Genomic DNA, 23,880 nt, shown 5'->3' with positions numbered 1-23,880 from the left:
ATGTGTTCCTTCTGCTCCCTCCCCTCCTTGCCAACCCAGCCTATGCTTCTTAAAAAGCCTGCCAGCCATCCACTGCAGTGCTCCAGCGATGTAAGCTATCCCACTACATCTCTGTGATCCCAATTACATCACAGCCCTGCAACTGCAGGCAGGTCTTGAATTTCTTCAGGATTAAGCCAAGAACTGCTTTAAAGTCTGTTTTAATCAGCATCTTTAAAATAACCCAGTAATACTGGTGCCCCAAAGAACAATCACATAGACAAAAGAACTCCTTCAACAGCAAAAGAGGAAAGGAAAAAACAATCCCATGCATTTTATTGGTATGGATCTACAGTCCCATTACAATTAGTTAAATATGACTTCTTTTGGTTTGGGTTTGGTTTGGTTTGGGGGGAATTTGTTTGGTTTTTTTTTTTTTTGTTGTTATTTTTGGGGGGTGTGGTGGTTTGGTTTTTTGTTAGGCTTTTTGGGGGGGGTGTTGGGTTTTTTTTTTTCTTTTTTGGGTTTTTTTTTTTTTACTAATACGTCTGGCCCAGTTCACTCAAGATCATAAGAACAGTTTTGTTTTCTGTATTATAACTGTTTTCCACTCAAGGATCTAACCCAGGGGTTGTTCTTGGGCTTATAACTTACTATAGGCAAAGACACATACGACTGACAAGATACAGGTCTCTTCTTCATGGTAAGAACACTGTCTTCCTTTGGAGGAGGCACATGTACAGGTTTCCAAGGAATGGGGTTACAATATGCTGGAACTGGATACAAATTTCCATCAGCACACCCTAAAATGTTTAGAAAACACATGTAACTAAAAAAGATTATTTACACTACAAGCTTCACAATGTTATAATAATCATCTGGACTAACAAAGACAACAGCATCTGCAGAGGAAGATAGCATAAGCACATCATATAATTTAAATTTTTATTTTTTTTTTTACCAATAACTGTCATATTCTTCATCTCTATTTAAAATAATAAGCAGGTCAGATACTGTGTAACATTTATAATGCTTAATCCTTTGTGTAAAAGCTTTAAATGTCTATGAATTGGCTACTCTGCATTATTTCAAAGCATTTATAAATAAAACTTCCTGCCACCACATATGCAAAGCTCACATATTTTTCCTTCTTTGCTTAACTGTTATTCTTCATTTTATTGGGGAGAAAAAGACACTAATTTTCCACATATACATTAATAACCTGCAATGAATAACCCAGGGCCCATAAAGCAGTATCAGAAAACATGAAATGAAACAGAAGAAACATGTTTCCCTATCAGTCATTTGTCTGTAGTGAAACTTCAGTGCATACATCATGGTTGGGTAAAACAAAGTCTGTAACACATTCTATTGCATGAACACAACTGAGTAGAGAACTCTTTTTCCGAAATCACTTAAAAAAGTGATTGCAGCTATGGGGAAGTAATGAAGATCCAAAACAAAACATGAGGGCAAGGTGTATCACCATCTATAAACATACGGAAGCAAAAGAACAAAGGTTGTTCACCTGCTTTACACATTTTTCTTAAACTTTCAGAGGCTGGAATTTAGGTCGCAAAATATTTTCTGTTGACAATTTGAATAATAGCAATTATTTTAATTCTATGAAAAAAAGAAAGACAAAAGTGTATATATATATATTTAATCTAATTAAGTACGCAAATGTAAAATGCAATCTATTTCTTACTGCTCTTCTGCTTTTGTATCATGTGGGATGACAGAAAGTACTAAATAAAATGAGACTCACAAAACACCCCACTATCAACAGCATTCTCTTTAACACTTCCCTTTCGAACAAAAAAGGAATAGGATTACAGAAGGCAAGAAGGTACAATCCAGGTGAAAAGCTAAATGGAAAGGATATCTTAGCTTAGAATGCAGGTTGATTCCCAACTCTCCTTTTTCAGACAGGACTTCAGTCAGCCTCTTACTAACCTTTGCACCTCAAAAAACCACCTCCTTTCTAAGAGGGATTCAGGTGTGATAAGGTGGCACACATCTTCTGTGACACAAATACTAACTTTACCAGGATGCTAACACAACTGATTTGCTTTACAGGAACCAGTAATTGGTTCTAGTGATTCTTATGCCAGTTAAGAAAAATGAGATCAAAATCAGTTATAGTTTGGTATGCCACATTATTCTCTCAATGTAATTTTCATCCCAAATAACATGAAGGGCTACAAAAATGCACAAAGGGCCTCAGAGTAAAAGCTTCTCTGATTTACACCCTTGAGATATTCATTCCTATGTGCCAAAATTAGATACTGGATGAAAATCATACATGAGCTACATTTTATATTAAAAGTTTAGAGGGAAGGAACCACAAACCTAAGTCATGATATACATGCAGGAGAAGTACAAACCTGTAGTCTTCCCACATGGAAAGCCATAACCATTTAAAACAGGGCGTGGTTTATTTCTAGCATTATGTAGCCATTCCTTAAAGATCTTCTCTGATCTTGTTTTCTTCTCCTGTAGCTCAGCTTCCTTTTCTCTTTCTTTTTCCTAAAACCAAAACAAAAATCTAAGATACTTAGTGACAAAGCCCTGTACAATATACACAAAATGGTAAAATAAATCTTTTGCAGATTTCCAGACTGCTAAGTAAATTTCAAATGTTTTCAAATACAGTTTCCTGACAACAGAAAATTTGCCTTTTTTTATTTCTCTTTAAGTCTTGAAAAAAAGGAAAAAAAATCAACTTCCACATTAATCCAGAGTTTCTCTGAGAAAAAACTCTAAGGAATCTTTTGGAAGACTACATGCAGAAGGTATTCTGAACATAACGAGCAGATGACCAGGGCGTACTGTGCTGCAGTTAGCCTAAAGAGGCTATTGCATCTGGGACAGCCATCCACTCTTCTTCTCATTTACCATATTCATGCAGCCCTGGGTCAGCCATGACCGTGTTGCCTCCAAGCCTGGAGCAGGCTTGGGGAACCATTAATCAGAAAAAAGAGTAAAAGTAATATGTTTAGGCATAGCATTTAGATTTAAACTCAGTTTAATTGATAACATGAACACGGCTTATAAGAACCTGTGTAATGAAGACATGTCTAAAAGAACACACGTGGCTTAAATCTGTCTGACTTTCATTTTCTTGGGTTTCCAGGTCCTTGTGCTGTGCATTTTAGAGCTCAGCAGAAACAGAGAATCAATTTGTTAATCAGGAAATAAACACCACCAGTACAGAATATTTAAATGTGTTTTAATTATATGGGAAATTTAAAAATATTGTGAAATTGATGTCATTAAGGCCTGAAAATTGATCTGATACAGTTGATGGTATTTTAAAGTTAATCCAAAGAAATTATTATATGTACTTGTGAAATACTTACAAATGTGTTCTGCGCTTTAAGAACTGCTGTAACGTCAAGAGGAATATAGAGAAGTGTTTCTCACCATAATCCTCCCCACGTTTAGCTACAACAGTAGTGTAGTACTCCTATAATATTACATACTCTACTGAAAAATAAAACTGTAATGTTAATTAAATTAAAATACACCAATCAATCAACCTCACAGATAAGATAGCTGGTCACACATTTAATAGTTTTCAGCCATAACCATTACCAATATGTGATATTTCAGAGGAATTCTGGATGATTCCTGCAAACATAGCCTTGTTAGAGCATTTGTTCTAGTAAACTAGAGTACCTCAAAGCCCATACTTTAGGAAGCTTACAATAAGTAAGAGATCTTCTGAAGCTCACTATAAAAATACATAGGTGATTAATTAATATGAAATAACATTAAAATTATAACTCCTAGCATTAGATTGGTACAGACAGATACAAAGAAAAATGCTTTCCATTAGCAATATGTGCAAGTGTAATAATAATAGAACAGTGGTGCTGGGAGAAAGTTGTGCATATATGCAATTGCCTATTTTCTGTCTGGGTCACCCTGAGTTATGATAGGTCTAAGTTATAAAAGTCACTGAGTGGGTTGTATTTCTCCTTCCCTTATCACATCACAGTTGCAGGGGGTTTGCAGTAGACTATTAACCAAAATGCATTACTATGCATCTTGCTTTGCAGACCGTACCTCAGTGTCCTTTGACAAGTTGTAATGTGTCTATTCACATTACAACTTCTGAAAGGTTTTTTTGATGTACGACACTGCCATTTGATAAATTCTACTCAATTTCATCAACCAATATATTTAATAATTCTGTATTTAGGTAACTCCACCCAAATAAATTATTAGTTGATTAATACCTTCTCTTTTTTCCTCTTTTCTGCCTCTTCAGCTCTCTTCTTCTTTAACCATTCTTTATACTTCACTTCAGCCTTTTCTTGTAACTGCAACTTTTCTAGTTCCCTTGTGGCTTTTTCTGCCATTTCTTTGCTCAGCTTTCGTTCCCTTTCCCTTCTTTCCTACGTGAAACAGATCAAATAAACAGAACAGAAACTTTTCAGTATATAGAATCATAGAATAGTTAGGGTGGGAAAGGACCTTAAGATCATCTAGTTCCAACCCCGCTGTCATGGGCAGGGACACTTCGCACTAAACCATGTCGCCCAAGGCTCTGTCCAACCTGGCCTTGAACACTGCCAGGGATGGAGCATTCACAACTTCCTTGGGCAACCCATTCCAGTGCCTCACCACCCTCACTGTAAAGAACTTCCTCCTTATATCTAATCTAAACTTCCCCTGTTTAAGTTTGAAGCCATTATCCCTTGTCCTACCACTACACTCCCTAATGAAGAGTCCCTCCCCAGCACCCTTATAGGCCCCCTAAATAAGCAATTCTAAAGAGGAATACAGTTCATCGTATTACATAATAATAAATAAAATTATCATAGACCTGAGAAAAAGAAACTCATATTGTAAGCTCTTTGAAAACAGAACCAATCATCACCAGGTTCCAGATAAAATAATTTTAAATATAAAAAACTGTCACAAAACATGATACAAAAATTACTTTCAGGACTCCTTTTGCTATGATATTTACTACTTTGTTTGATTTAGTTAATGTTTTTTGAAACACTTCCGACACTTCTCAGTTTTTCTGGGAAAGAAATACAGGTTGCAGTTCTTGACAATGACGTGTTAGGTTTACATTTCAGTGAATCCAGAGCAAACTACAGTTCCAAACGGAAGTCACACAACTTGCCCCCTTCTAAGAGTCATTGAGATATGCAGATTGTTCAGGACACTTAAACATAAACTGATACAAAAATAAGAAGTTCACATCAGTATCTAGTTCATGTTTTGTGGTATTCTCTACATTTATTTTATTCTTTAGTTTATTTGTATACTGACTTCTATGAATCCATCTACACATTTCTTCTCTTAAATGATGAAAGAGAAAATGAGAAAACACCTTCTAGGGTAGGCAAAAAGTGGGAACTGTGTGAAGTGAAATTGCTATATAATTGTATAATTTGAAAGCTACAATACACAGAGGTGTCATTCACTTCTACATCTTTTCAATGTTTTAAGGATCATTCTCTAAGCAAACAAGCACACACTGATAGCCTTTTCTTGATCTGAGCAGGAGGTATTTTCACTGGAAGACCAACAATAGCTCTCCCATCCCTTCCCTTTCATAACCTTTCTGAAATGTCTTGGATTCTACTGATTCGGCACTACTTCTGCTTAGTGTGCTTAGCTCTGAAGAACCTGCATACACACGTAAAGGCGAAGATATTTACCAGACAAGCTGCGCACTTGGAAGAGAGGTAGAAGATTTGACATCAGTTTCCACTTTATAGAAAAGAACTGTTGAATAAAAATGTTGCTTTTCTTTTAAGGAATCTTTTTTTCTTTTATGCATACTTCTCTTGAACAAAGGAGATGTGTAGTTTAGCAGAACTTATGATGGCTCAAGAATGATTCTAGTTGGCAGCATGGACGTCATGAGCCTAAAACTACAACTGCAAAGTATAATAAATGAATGGAAAAGAGGAAAAACACACAAGAGCAGGAATATTCATCCCATTTTACCTCTTCTAAGCACAAAAGGGCAGAAAACTAGAGCTCCACTCTGCTCCCACCATGGGCTCCTCCCCTACCATTTTTCCAGATTTACTGCACTTCTGGAAACTCCAATTATGCATAATAAAGCAGGAGACACAATACTGGAGCTGAAGACCAACACAATTCTCTCAGTCTGCTCTAAGCAGATATCTGCTGGTTCAATCCTTCTCCCTATGCCAAAACTTACTAGTAATCCAATAAAGTAGCACCATACAGAACAAAAACTTTAGCTTATATTGCTCTGAAAATCATTAAGTCATTTCTGCCATATATTTGATGAAATGATGAGGGGCCGATAAAGAGAAAATGCATTTCTTTCAGGATAAAACATTTGCCAATTTTTTGTAAGACACAGTACTGGATCATAAATGCTTTCATGTTTGAATCCTTATCCACACTACATGAAATCTTTTCGATTTTGACAAACAAAAAAAAAAAAGGTGTGACTCTGAAATGTTTTTTTACTACTGAATGAATGGAAACAGGATGTTTCTTAACATGAAACAAACTCTTCCATGCTTAAATATGTTAAAAAGGAGAAAGAATCTATTTTTGGCAAGTTACGCATATCCTAAGTACCACCTGCCTAAAAAACAAATAACCAATTGCCTATGCTTTTCCTCCTTCTTCATCTAAAATTCTTCTTAATCTCTTTTATTCAGAACTCTTCCTCTGCCTCTTCATTACCAAATATTCCCCACATGTATCTCTCAACAGCTCCTGTTTTGAGACAATGGTAGCCTGGGACACCATAAAAGCATTAATGTACATGAGAGATATACGCTAAAACAGTGGGTTAAAACCATCGTGAAGAATGCTTACAAAGATTTCAAAGCTTTTGTTGTTCGCTGGCTTATCACTATTGTGCATGAAAGCAAGTTACAAAACTAAGGTTCTCTCAAAGCTACAATCTTTAGCTAAGGGTCTTCCATAAAAAGCACGAAAATAAATATAGGAGAAAACTGGGGGGGGGGGGGGGGGAGAAAAAATGGGCCTCTTCCATAGCTAGGGGAATTGGTCAATAATAGGCAACAATTATAAGTGGAATATAGCCTAAAAACCTTTCTGAAGACTGTAATCAAAAGGCAGGGAATCTTCTTAAATTATGTATCTTTACTCACAATACTTCAGATGAGTTTAGCTACTATCTAGGCTGACCCAAAGTTAAATTAGGTCCTATGTAAACAATGATACGCCATGCGTGCTATCATGAAAGCCACAACTATTGCTGTTACTTCCAGTGAGACATCCTCAAGACGGGGAGGCTCTCTGAAGAATTGCAGACTTTGTAGCTGCCTAGAAATTATTCTGCAGACAAATCAGAAATGCTTCTTCTTTCTCTCACGCACAGAACAGCTTTTCATTCACAAAGTTAGTGTACACCACATCATTCCCAGTTGTTTTAATAACCTGTTTCATGTCAAACTCCTGTCACCCTGGCCTTCCCAGCTTTCTCCCATCCTCATTACTTTCCCTTATACAAGCTTATCAAAAATGCTAGGAATGTGCATATTAATGTACATGTTATTGAATCCTCCTTTCACTCTCCTTCCACATTATATGGGGGGAGGGAAATTATGTAATTTGTTTATGCTTGGTGTTGTCAGATTGGTTTTTAAAAATTGTCTTTGATCCTGCATTCCAAACAGACATGATCTGTTCACTAAACCACTAGTAAAATTTACCTACACTTTAAAATATGATTACAGGTATTACATAAATTAACATATTGATTACAAAACATCCAGTTACCCATTGCAAGAAAGGCTTGTTCTCCTGCCACCCCACCCCAGCACATTATTAAGGAGAAAGGATACAAATCTGCCCTGCAGGTTCACTGCTCTGGGTTGTGATCCTATCAAGCCTCGGAACCTACTGAATCCTGGGCTAAGTCAGTTCTTGGAAATCCCCCACCCAAAACCCAGCCATGCCACGAGCAGAGATTGTGACTCAGTAGGCAGCATGCGTCTCACTGAGTCAGTACCAATGTCTCATCAGCAGAACTACTAACTTTTCAAGAAAAATCAGACCTCTGTGTATGAGGAGAACTGGCAAAGGAATTTAAAATTTGAAGAAGCACTCCACTTTCTTCCTAACGGAAGGTAGAAATATGAAATAATTGCCCAGGCAGAAAAAAGCCCAATTGCCATTGAAACGGGAACACTATATCCAATAGGAGGAAAATTAATAAAATATATGAGAGGCTGAAAAGGGTAAAGTGCAGAGCTGCTTTCTGTTCCGCATTTTCTATGTAGAGTGCCATTGAACAGAAATCTTTCCAGAAATTAATGTTGTGGTTTATATTTTTTCAGATACTTCTCATGGCAATCTTTCCCATTTTCTGGTCTACAGAACATGACAACACTTTTCACAGATAACTGATGGTTCTATTTTACAGCTGTTTGCTCCAACATCTTAGCTACCATATTCTAGCATTATTTGATGCTGACTGATGGCAAAATGTAGGAAAAGTCCACATTGCTAACAGCAGAACATACCTCCAGATTTCCCCATTTATCGTCATAATAATCCTCAGCATCAATCACATTTAGCAGCCTCAGAAATCTTGGTCATTCAGCCAATTTTTATTACCTTTTCAGTTCAACCATATTACACAGCTCAGTCACCAAGCCTAGCCCACAGAAATGCTTCTTTATTCTCTCACGAACTGGCATGTGAAAAGAAGAGGCCAGAAAGGAGGTCAATGAAACAACACTGAGCTGCAGTTGTCTACTGACAGGCATGTTTACAATGATTTACTACTCCAGTTCACACAGTTAGTGCAGTTCCTAATGCAGTCTAGTAATTAGAGAATTTTAAGATGGTTACATACAGGCATCTTTCTCCCAAACCATGTCCTTTCATGTGGGTACTCAATATATGTGACAAGCAGAAAGTCTTAGTGTACTTGGTCCCTGAACACTCTCAGAGGCTTCAGAAGAATGCAGACTCCATGAATTCTGCTAAAATACACAGGCACTCCTATTTCGGTCATCTGCCACTCTGAACTCCTCCTCCAGAAGTGTATCTAAAATTCATACTAACATTAAACATGAAGAATTACTTCATTCTACTTACAGTAATCTGAAAGTAAGTCTGGATACAATTATCAGCTAGGTACAACCTACAATTATAACCATGGCATTGGCCATGCACAACCTGACAGAAAAGTTTTGTGTAAAGACACATCAACACTGTGCTAAAAAGTAAAGTACATTGTAAAGTACTCCACATCTAGATGCGGAAAACCCCACAATATGCAGACAAAAATTCCTTCATTAAGCCCAGTCACAAAGAGAGTTTAGCTATGTAAAGACAGACTTGGGTACATAAACAGGAAATTTAAATTCTTAAATGCAGTTGGTTCTCAGGAGTGGAAAGTGTGCTAGATTTTAAGCTTCCCTCACATGTACTTTCTTGAAAGGGTTCAGTCTTGAAAAAGGTGAACATCCCAGCATCTCTTTCAGGTCTAAACTGTCAGCAAAAACCATAGCATATCAGGCTCTACATAAAATGTAGCAGCAACCACTGCTTTGACTGAGAACATTAGCTGTTAGAACATTAACCAAGGACAGGGAAGATCCAGATTTCACTGCCTTTCTGCCTGAGGGGATTCAAACTAACATGTCCCACTGCCGGGAGAAGACTCCATCTACCAGGCTGCAGGCTGGGATGACAGGATTCTCCATCTCTTCTGTTGAAGAGGTACCACTCCTCACCAAATAATTAACAATCCATTGGAAGAAAGAAGTGAGTGAGCATGACTTTTATAACCTGAAAGTCATGCTCAAGCTGCTGACCCGTCTGTGTTCTCTACTAACAATAGTGAGATAAAGTATGCATTAAACAAAAAGTCTTCGGAGTAACAGTTGGAATCTAAGTCTCTCTTCTGAGAAGAATCATGCGGCACACCAAGAAAGGGAAGTTTGCTGCAATGTTCTCATTGTCACTCATTATTTGACAGTGTATTGGTCTTAGGATTTCATATTTCTTACTGATTTTTCCTTCTTATAAAGACTACCAGCCAATAGCAAAGTACATTGTAAGCACAATGCAGAAAGTATTAGAAATGATACAGTCAAATTAAGATTGGTATTAGAATAATCAGTTTTTTCCAATATAAAATGTGTAACTTCACTACTTGTGCTCTTATAACTTTGCTAGATATCACTTTAATATAGCATAAAGTATTATATGCCATTTAAAGACCAATGACAAGGATGCTAACATTAAGCATGAGTTTCAGAATTACAGGGTTTTGGGGATGTAAGCATTCCACTTTCAAGATAGCAGTTATTGTTGCAAATATATATATTACATATGTACTGGGATTTGGCTGGGATGGAGATAATTTTTATAGCAGCTCCTGTGGTGCTATGTTTTGGATTTGTGCTGGAAACAGTGTTCGTAACACAACAGTGGTTTAGTTACTGCTGATCAGTGTTTACACAGCTTCAAGGCTTTTCTCTTTCTCACACCACCCCACCAGCGAGCAGGCTGGGGGTGCACAAGGAGTTGAGAGGGGACATGACCAGGACAGCTCACCCCAGCTGACTCCAGACCCAGAGTATATAAAGCTGGAGGAAAGGAGGAAAAGGAAGGATGTTGGGAGTGGTGGCATTTGTCTTCCCAAGTAACTGTTATGGGCGATGAAGGCCTGCTTTCCTGGAGATGGCTGAACACCTGCCTGTCCATGGGAAGTGGGAATGAATTCCTTATCTTGCTTTGCTTGTGTGCACAGCTTTAGCTTTACCTATTGAACTGCCTTTATCTCAGCCGAGGAGTTTTCTCACTTTTACCATTCCGATTCTCTCCCCCATCCCACTGTGGGGGAGTGAATGAGCAGCTGTGTGGGGCTGAGCTGCCTATTGGAGCTAACCCACAACAATCTGTAACATAAAGATGTGTAGATGAGGCCCTCAATGACATGGTTTAGTGGTGGACTTGGCAGTGCTGGGGTAACAGGTGGACTTGATGATCTTAAAGGTCTTTTCCAACCTAATTGATTCTATATGTACACATATGCATACACACAAATTGATTACTCTAGATATTTCTAAGTTCATATTCTATCAGCATTCTAAGAATGAAGTAGCTTTGCAGAGTCAGTAAAGGTGGATTGGAAGATACCATAATAGAGCATAAGGGTGGAATGCATTGCATCAGTATTAATTTTTTAAATATTTAATCAAAAAGCTTTTGTCATCAGGTCTGACATTTAATCCTAATCCTTTATTCAGCATAAGTTCACAGAAGGTTCTGACTGTTATGACAGTGTTCTAAAGCATTAAACAGTCACAGCAGTTTACGCTTCACATTTTATGCAACCACAATGCATTTCTCAAAGCCTTTGGTACCTTGATTTGAAGGCAATTAATCAAGAATTCAGCAATTACATGTACCTTACTTAACTGTTCAGTCTCATACTTGGTGATAGGAATGAAAGAGACTCTTCATCTCAGGATCAAAAGTTCACTGTCAACAACAAGCAATCCTATTCTATGACAAAACATTATGGACTAAGTCATATGTACCTGGGGTTCTTCAGATACAGTCTTGTAAACACAGCGCTCTTGACAGGTGGGCAAGCCTTAAACCCAAATTACACTTAGAAACTATAAAGACAGGGGCTGGCTCCCTTTAACATGAAGGTAAAAACATTTCATGTGAGACTACATAAAGGTCAATAATCAAAACCATCCTTGGTTCTTGAGAGAAATACCAGTAAGAGGAGACTGAATAAAGGAAGAAAGGGAGTCTGGAAAGACGAACGTTTTATAAATCAAACTCTAGCAAGGAGCTGTCCATACTGCACCTCGTTTCTGGGAGATGAGGTTGTAAGGATAAAGTTTTCTTCCTGGAAGAAGGCTACATATGTCCTGAATTTATTAACTCAAGGACAAATGAGGGCAAAAAAAGCCAAACTGGCTTTAGACATTAGCTTGCATATTTCCCAAAACAGAGGAGAAGCTTTTCACTAGCATCTCCAGAAACTTACACTGAGTAGAACACAGTAAGTTATCAGGCAGTAGAACCAGTGCCTGGTCACATTGAGAAGGAACTTGGAATCGAACCATACTGGACAAATTCTGAATAGTGCTGGTCTTCAAAGGAAATACTACAAAGAAAGTGTAAATGAGTGATCAGCTCTGAACATCTATGACCTCACCTAGCAATCCACGCCCCCCCCTTTTTTTTTTTTCATATTTTATACCCAGCCAGAGTTTTGTCATCACATATTCTACGATTCATCCATCAGAATTTGGAGAGAGAAAAATCCTTGAAAGGAACCAGAAATGCAATTCCCAAGTATTTTGAAGACATTAAGCAGTACTTTATATCTTCCTCCTTAAACTGCAATTTACCCAAGCCTGTAAACAGTCTACATATCATCTACAGCCTGCTAAGCCAAACAGTTACAAAACTTTGTTAAGCAAAAACATATCTGATAAGACACAAGTTGCAAAGATGCCACTATGGATGAGATTTTCAAAATGTGTCATACGTGTAGGTCCCCTGATCCAAGTAATTCCAAGATACAGTTTAGGAGGGTGAAGTGAGGGTGGTGTTAGTGGTTGTTGGGTTTTTTTTTTAACTTACTTGGTGGAGAACAACAACTGAAGTTAACTGATCTGTTCAGTATCTACAGGAAGTCAGCATGTAAACATGAAATGATAGATTTCAAGGGTCTCTTTTTGTAATGATAAATTCTAGCCATTCTTTGGTTTTATTTTCAATAAAACACTTCATTCCTCTAAGAATGGGTCCGTCCTTGCTGAGAAAAAAAAACCCAACACATAAAGCACCAGAATGAGCTTACACAGAGAAACTAAGCTTTCACGAGCATTAATTCTAACCTGAAGAAATGAGACAGTAGCTAGTTTTCAATACCTATTCAAGATTTAGTTCTATGATGTGATAGGGATTGAGGACATCAATTCCCTTCTTTTCAAACTTCATGGTTCAGCTATGAGTTGCCTACACAAGGGCTCCCAGCCAAACTGGAGTCTAAATACAGCAATTAGCAACTAAGCAACTATTTTAACATTCCAGAAAGATTAAGACAGATTCTAATGGCTTTGCTTTTCAGTCCTGCATACCACTCAAATCAAGGCTACTTTAAAAATGAAAACATGACACTGAACATCAGCTTTATTTGCTCAGCATTTATAGTCATGCCACCTTATTTATATTAATAAATCTATCAGTAACTGAGAAATAGAAGTTTTAGTTATATACAAAATCATGTTGGGTTCAAGCAAATTTTCTTCTGGAACCAAAGGAATGTTTGGAGATATTTTAGAGTTAAAATATTGATTTTAATAGATAAAAGATTGATATTCCAGTGACTTCTTAAAAAATAAAGCTCTACTACATCTAAATCAAAACAATTTCAACAGACTTGTGTTTGCCCACAAATGACTCAACTTTAGGAGAGAGAAAAAATAAGACTACTTTTGTCCTGCAGAGATCTGGTATCTTACTGAGAACTCTAGAGGCATTAGTAGAACCAGGACAGCACTTGCCAATTGATTTCATTAAACTTTCAACTCCTAATGAGCTGTAAAATTTTGTCATATTTGCATAAACATGTTTCACAGCTTAGAATGTTCTTTGATAATTCATATTTCAAAATATTACTTCCAGTTCATTTACAACCTTTCAAATCACAAAAGCTATTTACATAGAACATTAAAGGATTATGATTCCTTTATTTTCAAAAATAGTTTATGTAAAATAATTGGAAGCACCAAAAAATTCACAGCATATAGTTTTAAATATATATTAAAACAATAAAAAGAAAACTGCCAGTGAACGGGGCCCAAGCTTTGCTTTCTAACCTGACCTGAAAAGACTGTTAAAAACAGTAAAATATCACAACTGACATTGCCATGCAATAAAATGCAAGACAATTTACTTGGCATACAAAAAACCAGCAGAATTCTTTTATGCACAAACATTCCACTTCACCAGGAAGCGCTCCAGGTACACTGCCCAAGTGACAGAAGGCAAAAGCAGGGACTGGGAGAATGAAGAACCACCTGTTGTAGGAGCAAATCAGGCTCAAGATCATCTAAGGAACCTGAAGGCGCATAAGGCCACGGGACCTGACAAGATGCATCCGTGGGTCCTGAGGGAACTGGTGGAGCAAGTGGCTAAGCCACTATCCATCATACTTGAGAAGTCGTGGCAATCTGGTGAAGTTCCCACTGACTGGAAAAGGAGAAACATAACCCCATTTTTAAAAAGGGAAAAAAGACAGACCCAGGGAACTACAGGCCAGCCAGTCTCACGCCTGTCCCTTGCAAAATCACAGAGCAGATCCTCCTGGAAACTACACTACAGGCACATGGACAATAAGTGGATGATTGGTAACAGCCAGCATGACTTCACTAAGGGCAAATCATGCTTGACAAATGTGGTGTCCTTCCAAGACACAGTTACAGCATTGGTGGATAAGGAAAGAGCAACTGACGTCATCCTACCTGGACTTGTGCAAGGCTTTTGACACTGTCCCGCACGGTATTTTCTGCAGTCTGCACCTATGGGCTCAGAATCAGTAACTGGATATGAAAAAGGCGGGTGTTTATTGCATACTACAGTGAAGAGTAGTGTGAGGTTTTGCCTCAAAGAGCATCTTTTGATGCTTCCAGGAGGACGTGTGAGTTTTCCCTAATATGAAATGTATACAGGCTCCCCAAGAAAATCATAGCAACCATCAGCGCTCATGAATCTAACCTTAAACTTCATGCAAAATCCTCACGCAATTTTAAACACCTTCTTAGTCATTGAGTTAACATATTTATCCTTCAGCCTGTGTCCAGATCCACAAAAAATCTTGTGGAAACTTACAGTGGTAAGGTCTATACAGCATATCCAAAAGACAGCTAAGCTTTTAAGCTCAGTTTGTTCTTGATTTGAAAGTGGTTTACAGAAAAGACTAGCCAATGAATCATACGATTTAAACGAAAATCAGATTACTTTTGGTAAAAGCCTGGGATGCAGCCTAAGGATGACCTTATCCTCCCAAAATATAACATGATAAAGTCCAGACACAAATATATTTTTTCCCCCTGTCGTCTGGGCTGACATGGTTAGCATTAGAAAAACCCCTCCTATTCCCATTAACAATAGCAAAGAAGTAGTTCAGTAAATCCACAAAGGTCCAAGGAGCACCCAAACAGGTAGAAATTGATAGAAGCTGAAGATGGGATAGGGAGGAGAGAAAATGAGAATTTCCACTGTTTTGAACTATGAACAATTTTAAGAGGCAGCCCAAACTCTTCCAAGCCAACAAATAGCTACAGACACCTACAATTTAATTTGCATTGTAGAACAGGAAAATGGCATTGTTTATGCTGAATAATATATTTTCCACTACTTTTTGCTATGTATTTGAATAAGGAAGAATCTTTTTTACAACATAACAAATGCTTAGGAGCAGGACTGGTTCTGGAGTAGGTTTATGCCAATCATCCAGTCAGCATGGAGACTAAGAGTAACTTAAGTTAGATCCAAACACAGGTTATTCTAGTGGTTCTAGACTGAATCTTGAGTTCTGAAATGGTGAAGACAAATGTATAAGGTTTGGATATCCAGTCCAGCTGGTGCCACTGCAGTATCTTTAATCAATTTTCATCTCATTTTACTCAGCACCAGGAGTACAGAGCAGTAAGCAACTGGCATTGCTAAGACCATAAGCCAGTGAATGCATGTGCCCATGAACTACCAGAGGTTGACCAAGCTCAAGCCTCCCAGGCATTCCCATTTCTGTCACCCGGTACAGTTGCCTGCTTTGCGTGACACAGAGCCTGTACAGTGCCACACTGACATCAGAATTGTATCTGATTCTGACCCTGGACACAGACATCCTTCTCAAGAGAAATTAAAAAAAATTTTGATCCTCCTCAGAAATGACTTTTTGGATGAAGGAATTCCCAACTGCGTACTGTGGCCTACAGAGAATTTCCTGAATCTGGCCTCACACCTCAATTATCCCTCTGAACTCTAGTATACTATCTGCCTGTCCACAATGGTACTTCACTAAATCCTTCTTCTGGCTCTACTTGGTGAACAAGACATTGCAGACAGTTAAGGCGTACACTTTACCCAAAATGCTTCGGCACTGAACCTAGGAAGTCACAAAGAGTAAGGTATACTGGAGACCAGACCCCAGCTATAACCAGCAGAAGACTACTGCAAAAGATGTAGACCAATAGTTATATGACTACTCAGAAAACAAACTCTTTATACCTTATGGAAAGAAAGGAGAAAAAAAAAAGAAAGGAAGAAAGAAATCAGTCTTGGAAAAATGTTTAACTGTGTTAGCATGGTTTTAGAATTCTCAATTGAAACAGCCATTCATTCAAACTAACAACATCGTTGTCCAAATAGTCTACGTAAATTTTACATACGTTTATTTAAAGCATGGTATTTGCTAGAATATTTGCAGCCAAAGCAGTATTTACCTCCTCTCTTTTTTTTTGGACCCACTCCTTATGTTTCTCTTCAGCTCTTCTTTTTCTCCTTTCACACTCTAGCTTTTGCTTCATCTTCTCAAGCTGTACATTCGTTTCCTAATTAAAGAAAAAGTATACATCTTAAATCTGTGGTGACCGCCTACACCAATACTAGAAATAGTGCTGCAGTTAAACAATGCAGTTAAAACAACGTAACCATTAGATTTTGATATTTTTCTGTCATTAAGATTTTGGAAAAAATGGATGAAAGTCAACACATATTAGGAAATGCAAGTCTAAAATTTTTAGAATAAGAACTGGAAATATGTATTTGTCCTCAACATAAGAAGGACATGGAGCTGTTGGAGCAAGTCCAGAGGAGGCCACGAGGATGATCAGGGGGCTGGAGCACCTGCCGAATGAAGACAGGCTGAGAAAGTTTGGGCTGTTCAGCCTGGAAAAGAGAAGCTGCGTGGAGACCTCAGAGCAGCCTTCCAACATCTGAAGGGGGCCTACAAGGATGCTGGAGAGGGAGTCTTCATCAGGGACTGCAGCGATAGGACAAGGAGTAATGGGTTCTAACTTAAACAGGGGAGATTTAGGTTAGATATAAAGAAGAAATTCTTCCCTGCGAGGGTGATGAGGCCCTGGCACAGGTTTCCTAGAGAAGCTGTGACTGCCCCATCCCTGGCAGTGTTCAAGGCCAGGCTGGATGGGGCTTGGAGCAACCTGGTCTAGTGGGAGGCATCCCTGCCCGTGGCAGACGGTTGGAACTAGAGGATCTTAAGGTCCTTCCCAACCCTAACCATTCTATGATTTCAGGCTTTGGAAACAATTCATTTTTCAGCTTACTTAAATGTCCTTTCAGTCAGTGGAATCTTAATTTGTGGCAGTACTTTTCTACAACACTTAAAATTTACGCACCACTCTGCATTCAGGAAAGCACTAAAAGCTAAGTGAAATATTACTCACTTGTGATTTTTAGTACCAGAAGCTTAATCCAAATCTTATTAAAGACAAATTTATTGAAGATTCTAGCAAACTTTGAAACAAGAACTTTATTTTGAAGATGAGAGAAGAAATTTTGAAGTATCTTTATAGGACATAGAGTATATACACCATTACTTATATCTCTCCAAGGAAATTAATCAATAAAGTAAGAAGATGACTAAGACAACAGCTTCTCTAACAGTAGCATCAGCACAAAGTGCTATTTTTCAATGAAAATTTAGAGACATTGAATTATTTCCATGAAACTGATTTCATGGTCTCTATGCTGCAGTCAGTTCCATAGAAAACCTCCTCTTTCTGGAAAAATAGGAGCCTACACAGAAAGTTCAAAGAAAACAGTCACAATACAGACACAGTTTGAAACTATAGTTGTTGCTGTACTGAGGCAAAGTTCCAGCTACTAACACCTCCTCTGAATTCTGAGACTGCAGGGACCGTGGTTTCTGGAAAAGGTAATGGCACTGTAAGTACCCTAGAAGACCCATATCCACTATCCACTTCAAATGTTCACACACATCTCCAACATTCAGGCCAGTCTCGATGCTGCTGTCAGCAAAAGACCTGGGACTTCACAGTTTCTCCTTAGGATATTTTTTATATGCAAACGTAGTAACACATTTTTATATCACAATCACATACTTTGTTCCCTTCTGGCATCTTACTAAAAGGTTGATTGATATAATCTGTTTGAGTTGCCTGCATTGCAGTTTAACAATACTTTTAAAGTCTTAAAAATAAATTTCAAAATAAAACATTTACCTATTCCACTGATTTCTACATGGCTTTAAGTAATGCTTATCCTGTGACTGTTCTTAATATATATTTGAGAGACTTCTTCTAGATTACATTTAGTACTGCATAAATGCTATCATCTGATACACAAGAACAAATTGCTTTGATTCCTCACCAAGACCACATGAGAAGTCCATACACAAACCACATGACTTCTCATACACAAACCACATGTTCTACATGACACCAGAAATTACTTTGGCTCATTTTTTTGTATTTAAAAATTAAAATAGGGAGAAATTAATTGAATCTGTAGGAAAAATCATTAAATGTGTGGTGAATATTAACAGATCATACCATATTCCTCAAGTTTAATAAACTATTCTGGTGTTATGCTGATTTCTCAAAGACTGTTCCAGAACCTTCCAGCAGTGGGTGTTTTATAAACAACATAAAACAGCTGTATGCTATATTCACTTTACAGATAAAGTCAATCACAGAAAGGTTAAGACACTGCTCAAGATCAAATAGTAAATCAGTAACTGAAGTGAGAAATGATCCAGTTTTTATGTGATTGTTCTAACCACTACCCAATACTTACATACTGATTTCAGACAGTATCATTTAAGCAACTGCAGCTACAAATATACTAATCAAGAAAAGATAGAGCTCGCACTTAATTCTGTCCCAGCCCCAGTGTTCAAGAACTGGTCATTTGCAGGGGGGCAAAAGATAGAAGGAGGGAAAAACCCTGGGACAGGGAAACCTATCTGGGAAAGGACACCAAACAGTTGTATAATTACACACTAAGTGGGTAACAACACTGTGCTTCATATCTAACCAAGTAGCTTGGCATACTTACACTCAGCACGCACCCTCTCGTGTTTTACTACCTACATGCAGGCATATGTACCCATGATGAAAATCAAGGTACCAATAATATAAATGTTTTAGCACTTTAAAGTCAAACCATTACCAGGAAGTTGGATAAGCAGAGTATTAAGCAGCATCACTTCAATGGAGAATAACATTTAGCGAAAGAGAATGCATGTAGCGTGAATCACATCAGCATTGTCGAACACAAATGCTACGGAGGTCCAAGACACTAAAAAATAATGGACAAAACTACTTGGGTTTCCATAACCGAAAAAAGAATAAATTCCTGGGCTTGCTCTCTTCTATTAGACTTAACACTGAGCCAATTGCATGTATTCACCTCTGCAGCTCTAGCTTGTAAGCGGGCACGTAGTTCCTTCTCTTTTCCAATGAACCATTCTTCCCATGGTGAAAGGTTATCTTTCAAAGGTGACTCTTTTTTCCCTTCTGCTATGTCAGAGTCTTCAGCCTTCCTGAATTAAAATGAGAAATGTAACAGAACATTACCTATATTTCATTGAAAACTTAAGCAGCCCTGCCGCCTTGCAAAATGAAATTCCTTTTATGGCGTATTGTGACAGCAATTCCATCATTTTTCTATTTGCTTAGTAATCTCCAGAATGAATAAATGGCATTTATAGTGCACCTCTGACCATCCTCCTTATCTTCTACTTAGTAAATTCTAGCTTATTAGTAATTTTTCCCCACCCTGTTCCAAACTGTGCAAGAGATTTAAGCATTACCTCTTACGAGCTACACAAAAACTAACATCAGAAACATCAAACTGTCACCTTCTTTCTCACAACCAAGGGAAATCGGACTTAACATTAACATCCTGTCCTTGGTCACAGAGAGGCTCCATGTACAAAGTGGCCTTTAGCATGAGCAAAGGATAATTGTGAATGCTTCTTCTTTCATGTCCTATAGAATTGGATTAATGATATAAAGCAATCTCAGTATTAAGAATCCATTTGTTCTAATAGGTAAAGTTTTCCACCCTAAAAAGCTTTCACGGGAAACATACTTAAGAAATACAGCTTGCATACAATACTTGATGATATTATACAAGGTTTTATTAAACTTTTAAGAGGATACCTTGCATAACTCCCAACTTCTGTACTCATGAATAATGTAGCAATCCTAGCCCCAAGCCGGAAATATCTTTTAAAATACTTTATACATGAACCATCTCATAAGCAATACAGTACGCTCAGCTCAAAGTCAACGAAAACTGAGAACTTGCCAATAGATTTCTTTATAAGATTCCTTCAATCTTACACAGAATTTTTTCTTTACAACTCAACAGTGAAACTAGACTTCACTTTAGTATTTTATATGGATGTATGGGTTCTGGAAACACCAGCTACCTCGCTACAGCGAATAATTCGGTTTACTGAATTCAAGCTACAGAAGAGGCATCCAAACAAGCATATTATGTTAATGCTCCTGAAATAAATCTTTTAAGCATAAGATATCTGGTTTTTATCAATATAAAAGTATTTTGTATCCACAGGGAACAGCAATACTCCATTGCCAAACGTTTTACATCCCAGTAATCTTTAGAATGTATTTCTGTGACACAAAGCATTTGGGGACAATGTCAGTGGTGAGGAGTATTGTCCTAATCTTCTCCATTATTGTTACCCACAGGTGTGTGCACGAACACGACCATTCACTGGCCAAGCCATAACATACCCAGGAGAACTGATTCACACTGAAACTACCCTGGAAAAGGGTTGTTTTCCCCTGACAGAAACCCTCTTTATACTGTGCTGCCACAGAAACGTAGAACAGCGGAACCAGCAGGACAGCCTGACACAAAGACAATGCATGCATGGACACAGCACAGTCCAAGCACTCCCAAGTCCAGCATTGTCCAGTACGTCCTGCTGCACCCTGGGGTTTTTATGCTACAGCATTAACAAAGACCTAAAATTTAACAGAGAGAGTTTTTAAACATCCCTTATTACATATAATAAGGGATGCAACTTAAGAATTCATAAGAGCACATCTTGTTAGAAAACAGCTCTCTGAAAGTTTATTAAAGATAAAAGTATTATGCATTGAAATTTAGGAAACCAACAGAACTTTGTCCAGACTTGACATTTTGGGCAGGGATACTTCCTCAATACGTTCTTTCACTGTGCATGATTTGCATTGGGGCACTTTGAACTAGAATAATGCTGAAGTATTAAACCAACCTAAGAAAAATACTAGTAAAAGGAATAAATTAATAAAAATAATATTTACTATGTGTTTTCTTATATCAGTAATTATAAAGTCAAAGCTTTTGACTTCTAAAAAAAAAAAGTTTAAAAAAAAAAGAATCAGAGTAATGTTAAAAACTTACTGTATACAAGAAATAAGAATTATCAGAAAATTAAGTTTAAACAGAGGGCAACACAAGCTCAATATGAAGAACTGCTAGGAGACACATTTCTCCTCTCTGCACTACTGTGTCTAAAGCTCTCACATGTCACTGCAGCACGGACCAGAATCCAGTCCTTCAGTGTGCATCCAGCTACCAGTCACTCTCTCTCTGCAAACTGATTATGTATTTCAAGCCATACAGATCATGAATTTCATGGGACCATTTTCTGAAACGCTAACACGTTCAGAGCTATGACTTTCTTCAGAATAATTAACGGACTTCTTAAGGTACCACATGCTCAAGCGCACATTTGTTTTTAAATAAGCATCTTAAATTAGATACTTTTGGCACTAGAACTGAAGTCTGATTAACAGAACACTGTGATTATCATTTACCATATATTCACTTTAGTCACGCCATCAAACGTAACCCTGATCCATAATGAAAGTATGAAAATGCCTAACACCATTTCACAAGACCTTGTTTTCAGCCTTTCTCTGTTGCAAATACTGCATTTCCCACATTAAATGTCTGCCTCGGGCTAATTTTTGTGCAGTTTTAAGAGGACAACAACAAAAAAGACTCTTTGAGAGAGTGTGTACATATTAGGGGGGAGTGTGTGGTGGCTGTGTAAGAAGAAGTGGGTTTTATTATAATACTTTTGAGATCTTGGCAGTCATACACGGAAGCTGTTAAATGAACATTTAGTAGACACTTATTACAACACAGCAGCAGTATTATTCAGATGCAGTGCCTGCATGAGCAAAGTCTATATTGTGCCCGCAGAGTTTAATGAGATTGTTCCAGCTCAGGCCCTACCAAAGGGCGTCTTCAGTCACATGTTACTGCTGCCAGGGAATACTGCCGCAACAGGCCCCAAAATTGAGAGCTGTTTCAAGTAGCATCTCAAGCTGCAAAGACATGTAGTGGTTTCAACTGAGTGCTACAGAACTTCAAGGTACATGAACAACATCACTGCTCATTGGGAAGGAGTAAAAGGAGAGTTAACAAAACCTGAAACAGGAGGGACCATAAACTGGTTATTATCCTTCTCACTCTGACACTTTGTTTTCCGCTACATTTGAACACTTTCCATGGACTTTTAGCACCTTTCTCAAGACATGCTTGTAAGGAAAGTTCTGTCTGGTCCATATTCCTTCACTGCCCTCCATGGAAGTTTGAGAACCACACTGAGATGCTGCACCCCTGTGAAATTCAGCTGTCCTTCCCTCATCCCACTTGCTAGTAACATCCACCATCAGTTACTGCATAGATCTGCAAAGTTTCCATTGCGAAGACGGTATTCCAGAGTAAGACAGGCATTCCTTGCTCTTCCCCCTTCCATTTTAAAGGGAGAAATAATTATTTATCCTCCTGTCAAGCAGAGGAGATCCCAAGGGAAAGAAGACATATTAAGTTTGCATATAATTAAAAGGGAATGAAATTAAGCCACGGGAACAAGACCTGTGCTATGCATACACACAAAACTGCCCGTAGCTAGGTACACCCGGCAAAATAGCTTATTAGTTTCTAAGAGCATTTAAAAGGATAACAGCAATGGTTGTACTTTTGTAAGTTGCAAAGACCCCGAGGATCGGGCTAACAGCTTACAGGTATTTTACAAGCCCGTGAAACCACTTAACAGAAGGTACTTCTGTAACCTGTGACTTCCCAAGATACCATAAAAACGAACGAGCTGCCTAAAGCACTTATCTATGCAAACAAATCTATATTTATGTGGAATAACCTTCCGGCCTCAAGCGGAGGGAGGCGAGTGCAAGAGTCCGGCTCCGCACACGAGGGCCGGCCCTGACCTCCCTGCTCGAGCCTGGGCCCAGACGCAGGCGTTACCTATCGCCTCGCCGAGAGGCCGCCGCCCGCTCCTCCTCCTCCTCGCCGCTCGGGGAGCTGGGGCAGGACGCAGAAGAGAGCGGGGAGCTGCCGGAGGGACTGAGGAGCTCCTCGGAGCTGGCAGAGGACGGCGGGACGAGGCGGACGGCCCTCCTCCTCCTCCTGCCGTGGGTCCGGGCGCCGCTGCTCATGCCGGCGGGCGGCACCTGGGGGAGAAGGCGGCAGTTAACGACAGTTAACGGTCACCTCCCGCCCGCCACCACACAAAGCACCACGCTCCCGGCGGCCCCCGCGGCTGCCGCCCTTCCCCCTCCCTCTTCCACGCGCCGCCATAGCAACCGGGACGCCGCGGCGCGCTCCGCGCCTGCGCCCGCCTCGCCTCAGCCCGACCGAGGCCGGTCGTGGCCCCGCCTGGCGCTGGCACTGCCGCCGCCGCCGCCCCGCAGCGGACTCTTACGTGAACTCTGTATAGCTGTTCTTTCTTACTTAGTAACATTTTTGCACATTTAGCAGTTCAACAAACAGGAACCAGCAATCTCACCCGTAAATGAGGATTTCCAACATGTCAGAAGAATGTAGCTTAGCATTTTC

The 23,880-nt window shown here is 38.8% G+C and overlaps 1 protein-coding gene across 13 annotated transcripts in view; it reads right to left on the bottom strand.

The window, feature by feature from the left end:
* CCDC34 (coiled-coil domain containing 34) overlaps positions 1–23,661 on the bottom strand; it is a 78,624-nt gene extending 54,963 nt beyond the window's left edge. For 11 of the 13 annotated variants that reach the window (XR_003991103.1, XR_003991100.1, XR_003991102.1 and 8 more), the window contains exons 1-6: positions 23,290–23,661; positions 19,408–19,540; positions 16,458–16,565; positions 4,224–4,382; positions 2,367–2,508; positions 653–782 (exon numbers count right to left, since the gene is read on the bottom strand). Coding sequence is in view for 2 of the 13 variants with exons in the window: in XM_030484060.1 (XP_030339920.1) it covers positions 574–782; positions 2,367–2,508; positions 4,224–4,382; positions 16,458–16,565; positions 19,408–19,540; positions 23,290–23,480 (942 nt within the window). In the remaining 11 variants the exon portion in view is untranslated. Of the gene's footprint in view, positions 1–289; positions 783–2,366; positions 2,509–4,223; positions 4,383–16,457; positions 16,566–19,407; positions 19,541–23,289 lie in introns of those variants that run through there. The other 2 variants (XM_030484060.1, XM_030484061.1) reach the window with 2 other exon arrangements.
* Between the last annotated feature and the right edge of the window lie 219 nt (positions 23,662–23,880).

Source organism: Strigops habroptila, chromosome 4 (genome assembly GCF_004027225.2).
Source record: "Strigops habroptila isolate Jane chromosome 4, bStrHab1.2.pri, whole genome shotgun sequence".
Classification (NCBI taxonomy): domain Eukaryota; kingdom Metazoa; phylum Chordata; class Aves; order Psittaciformes; family Psittacidae; genus Strigops; species Strigops habroptila.
Note: the sequence above shows the minus strand (reverse complement) of the source record. Positions and strands in the feature narration are given on the sequence as shown.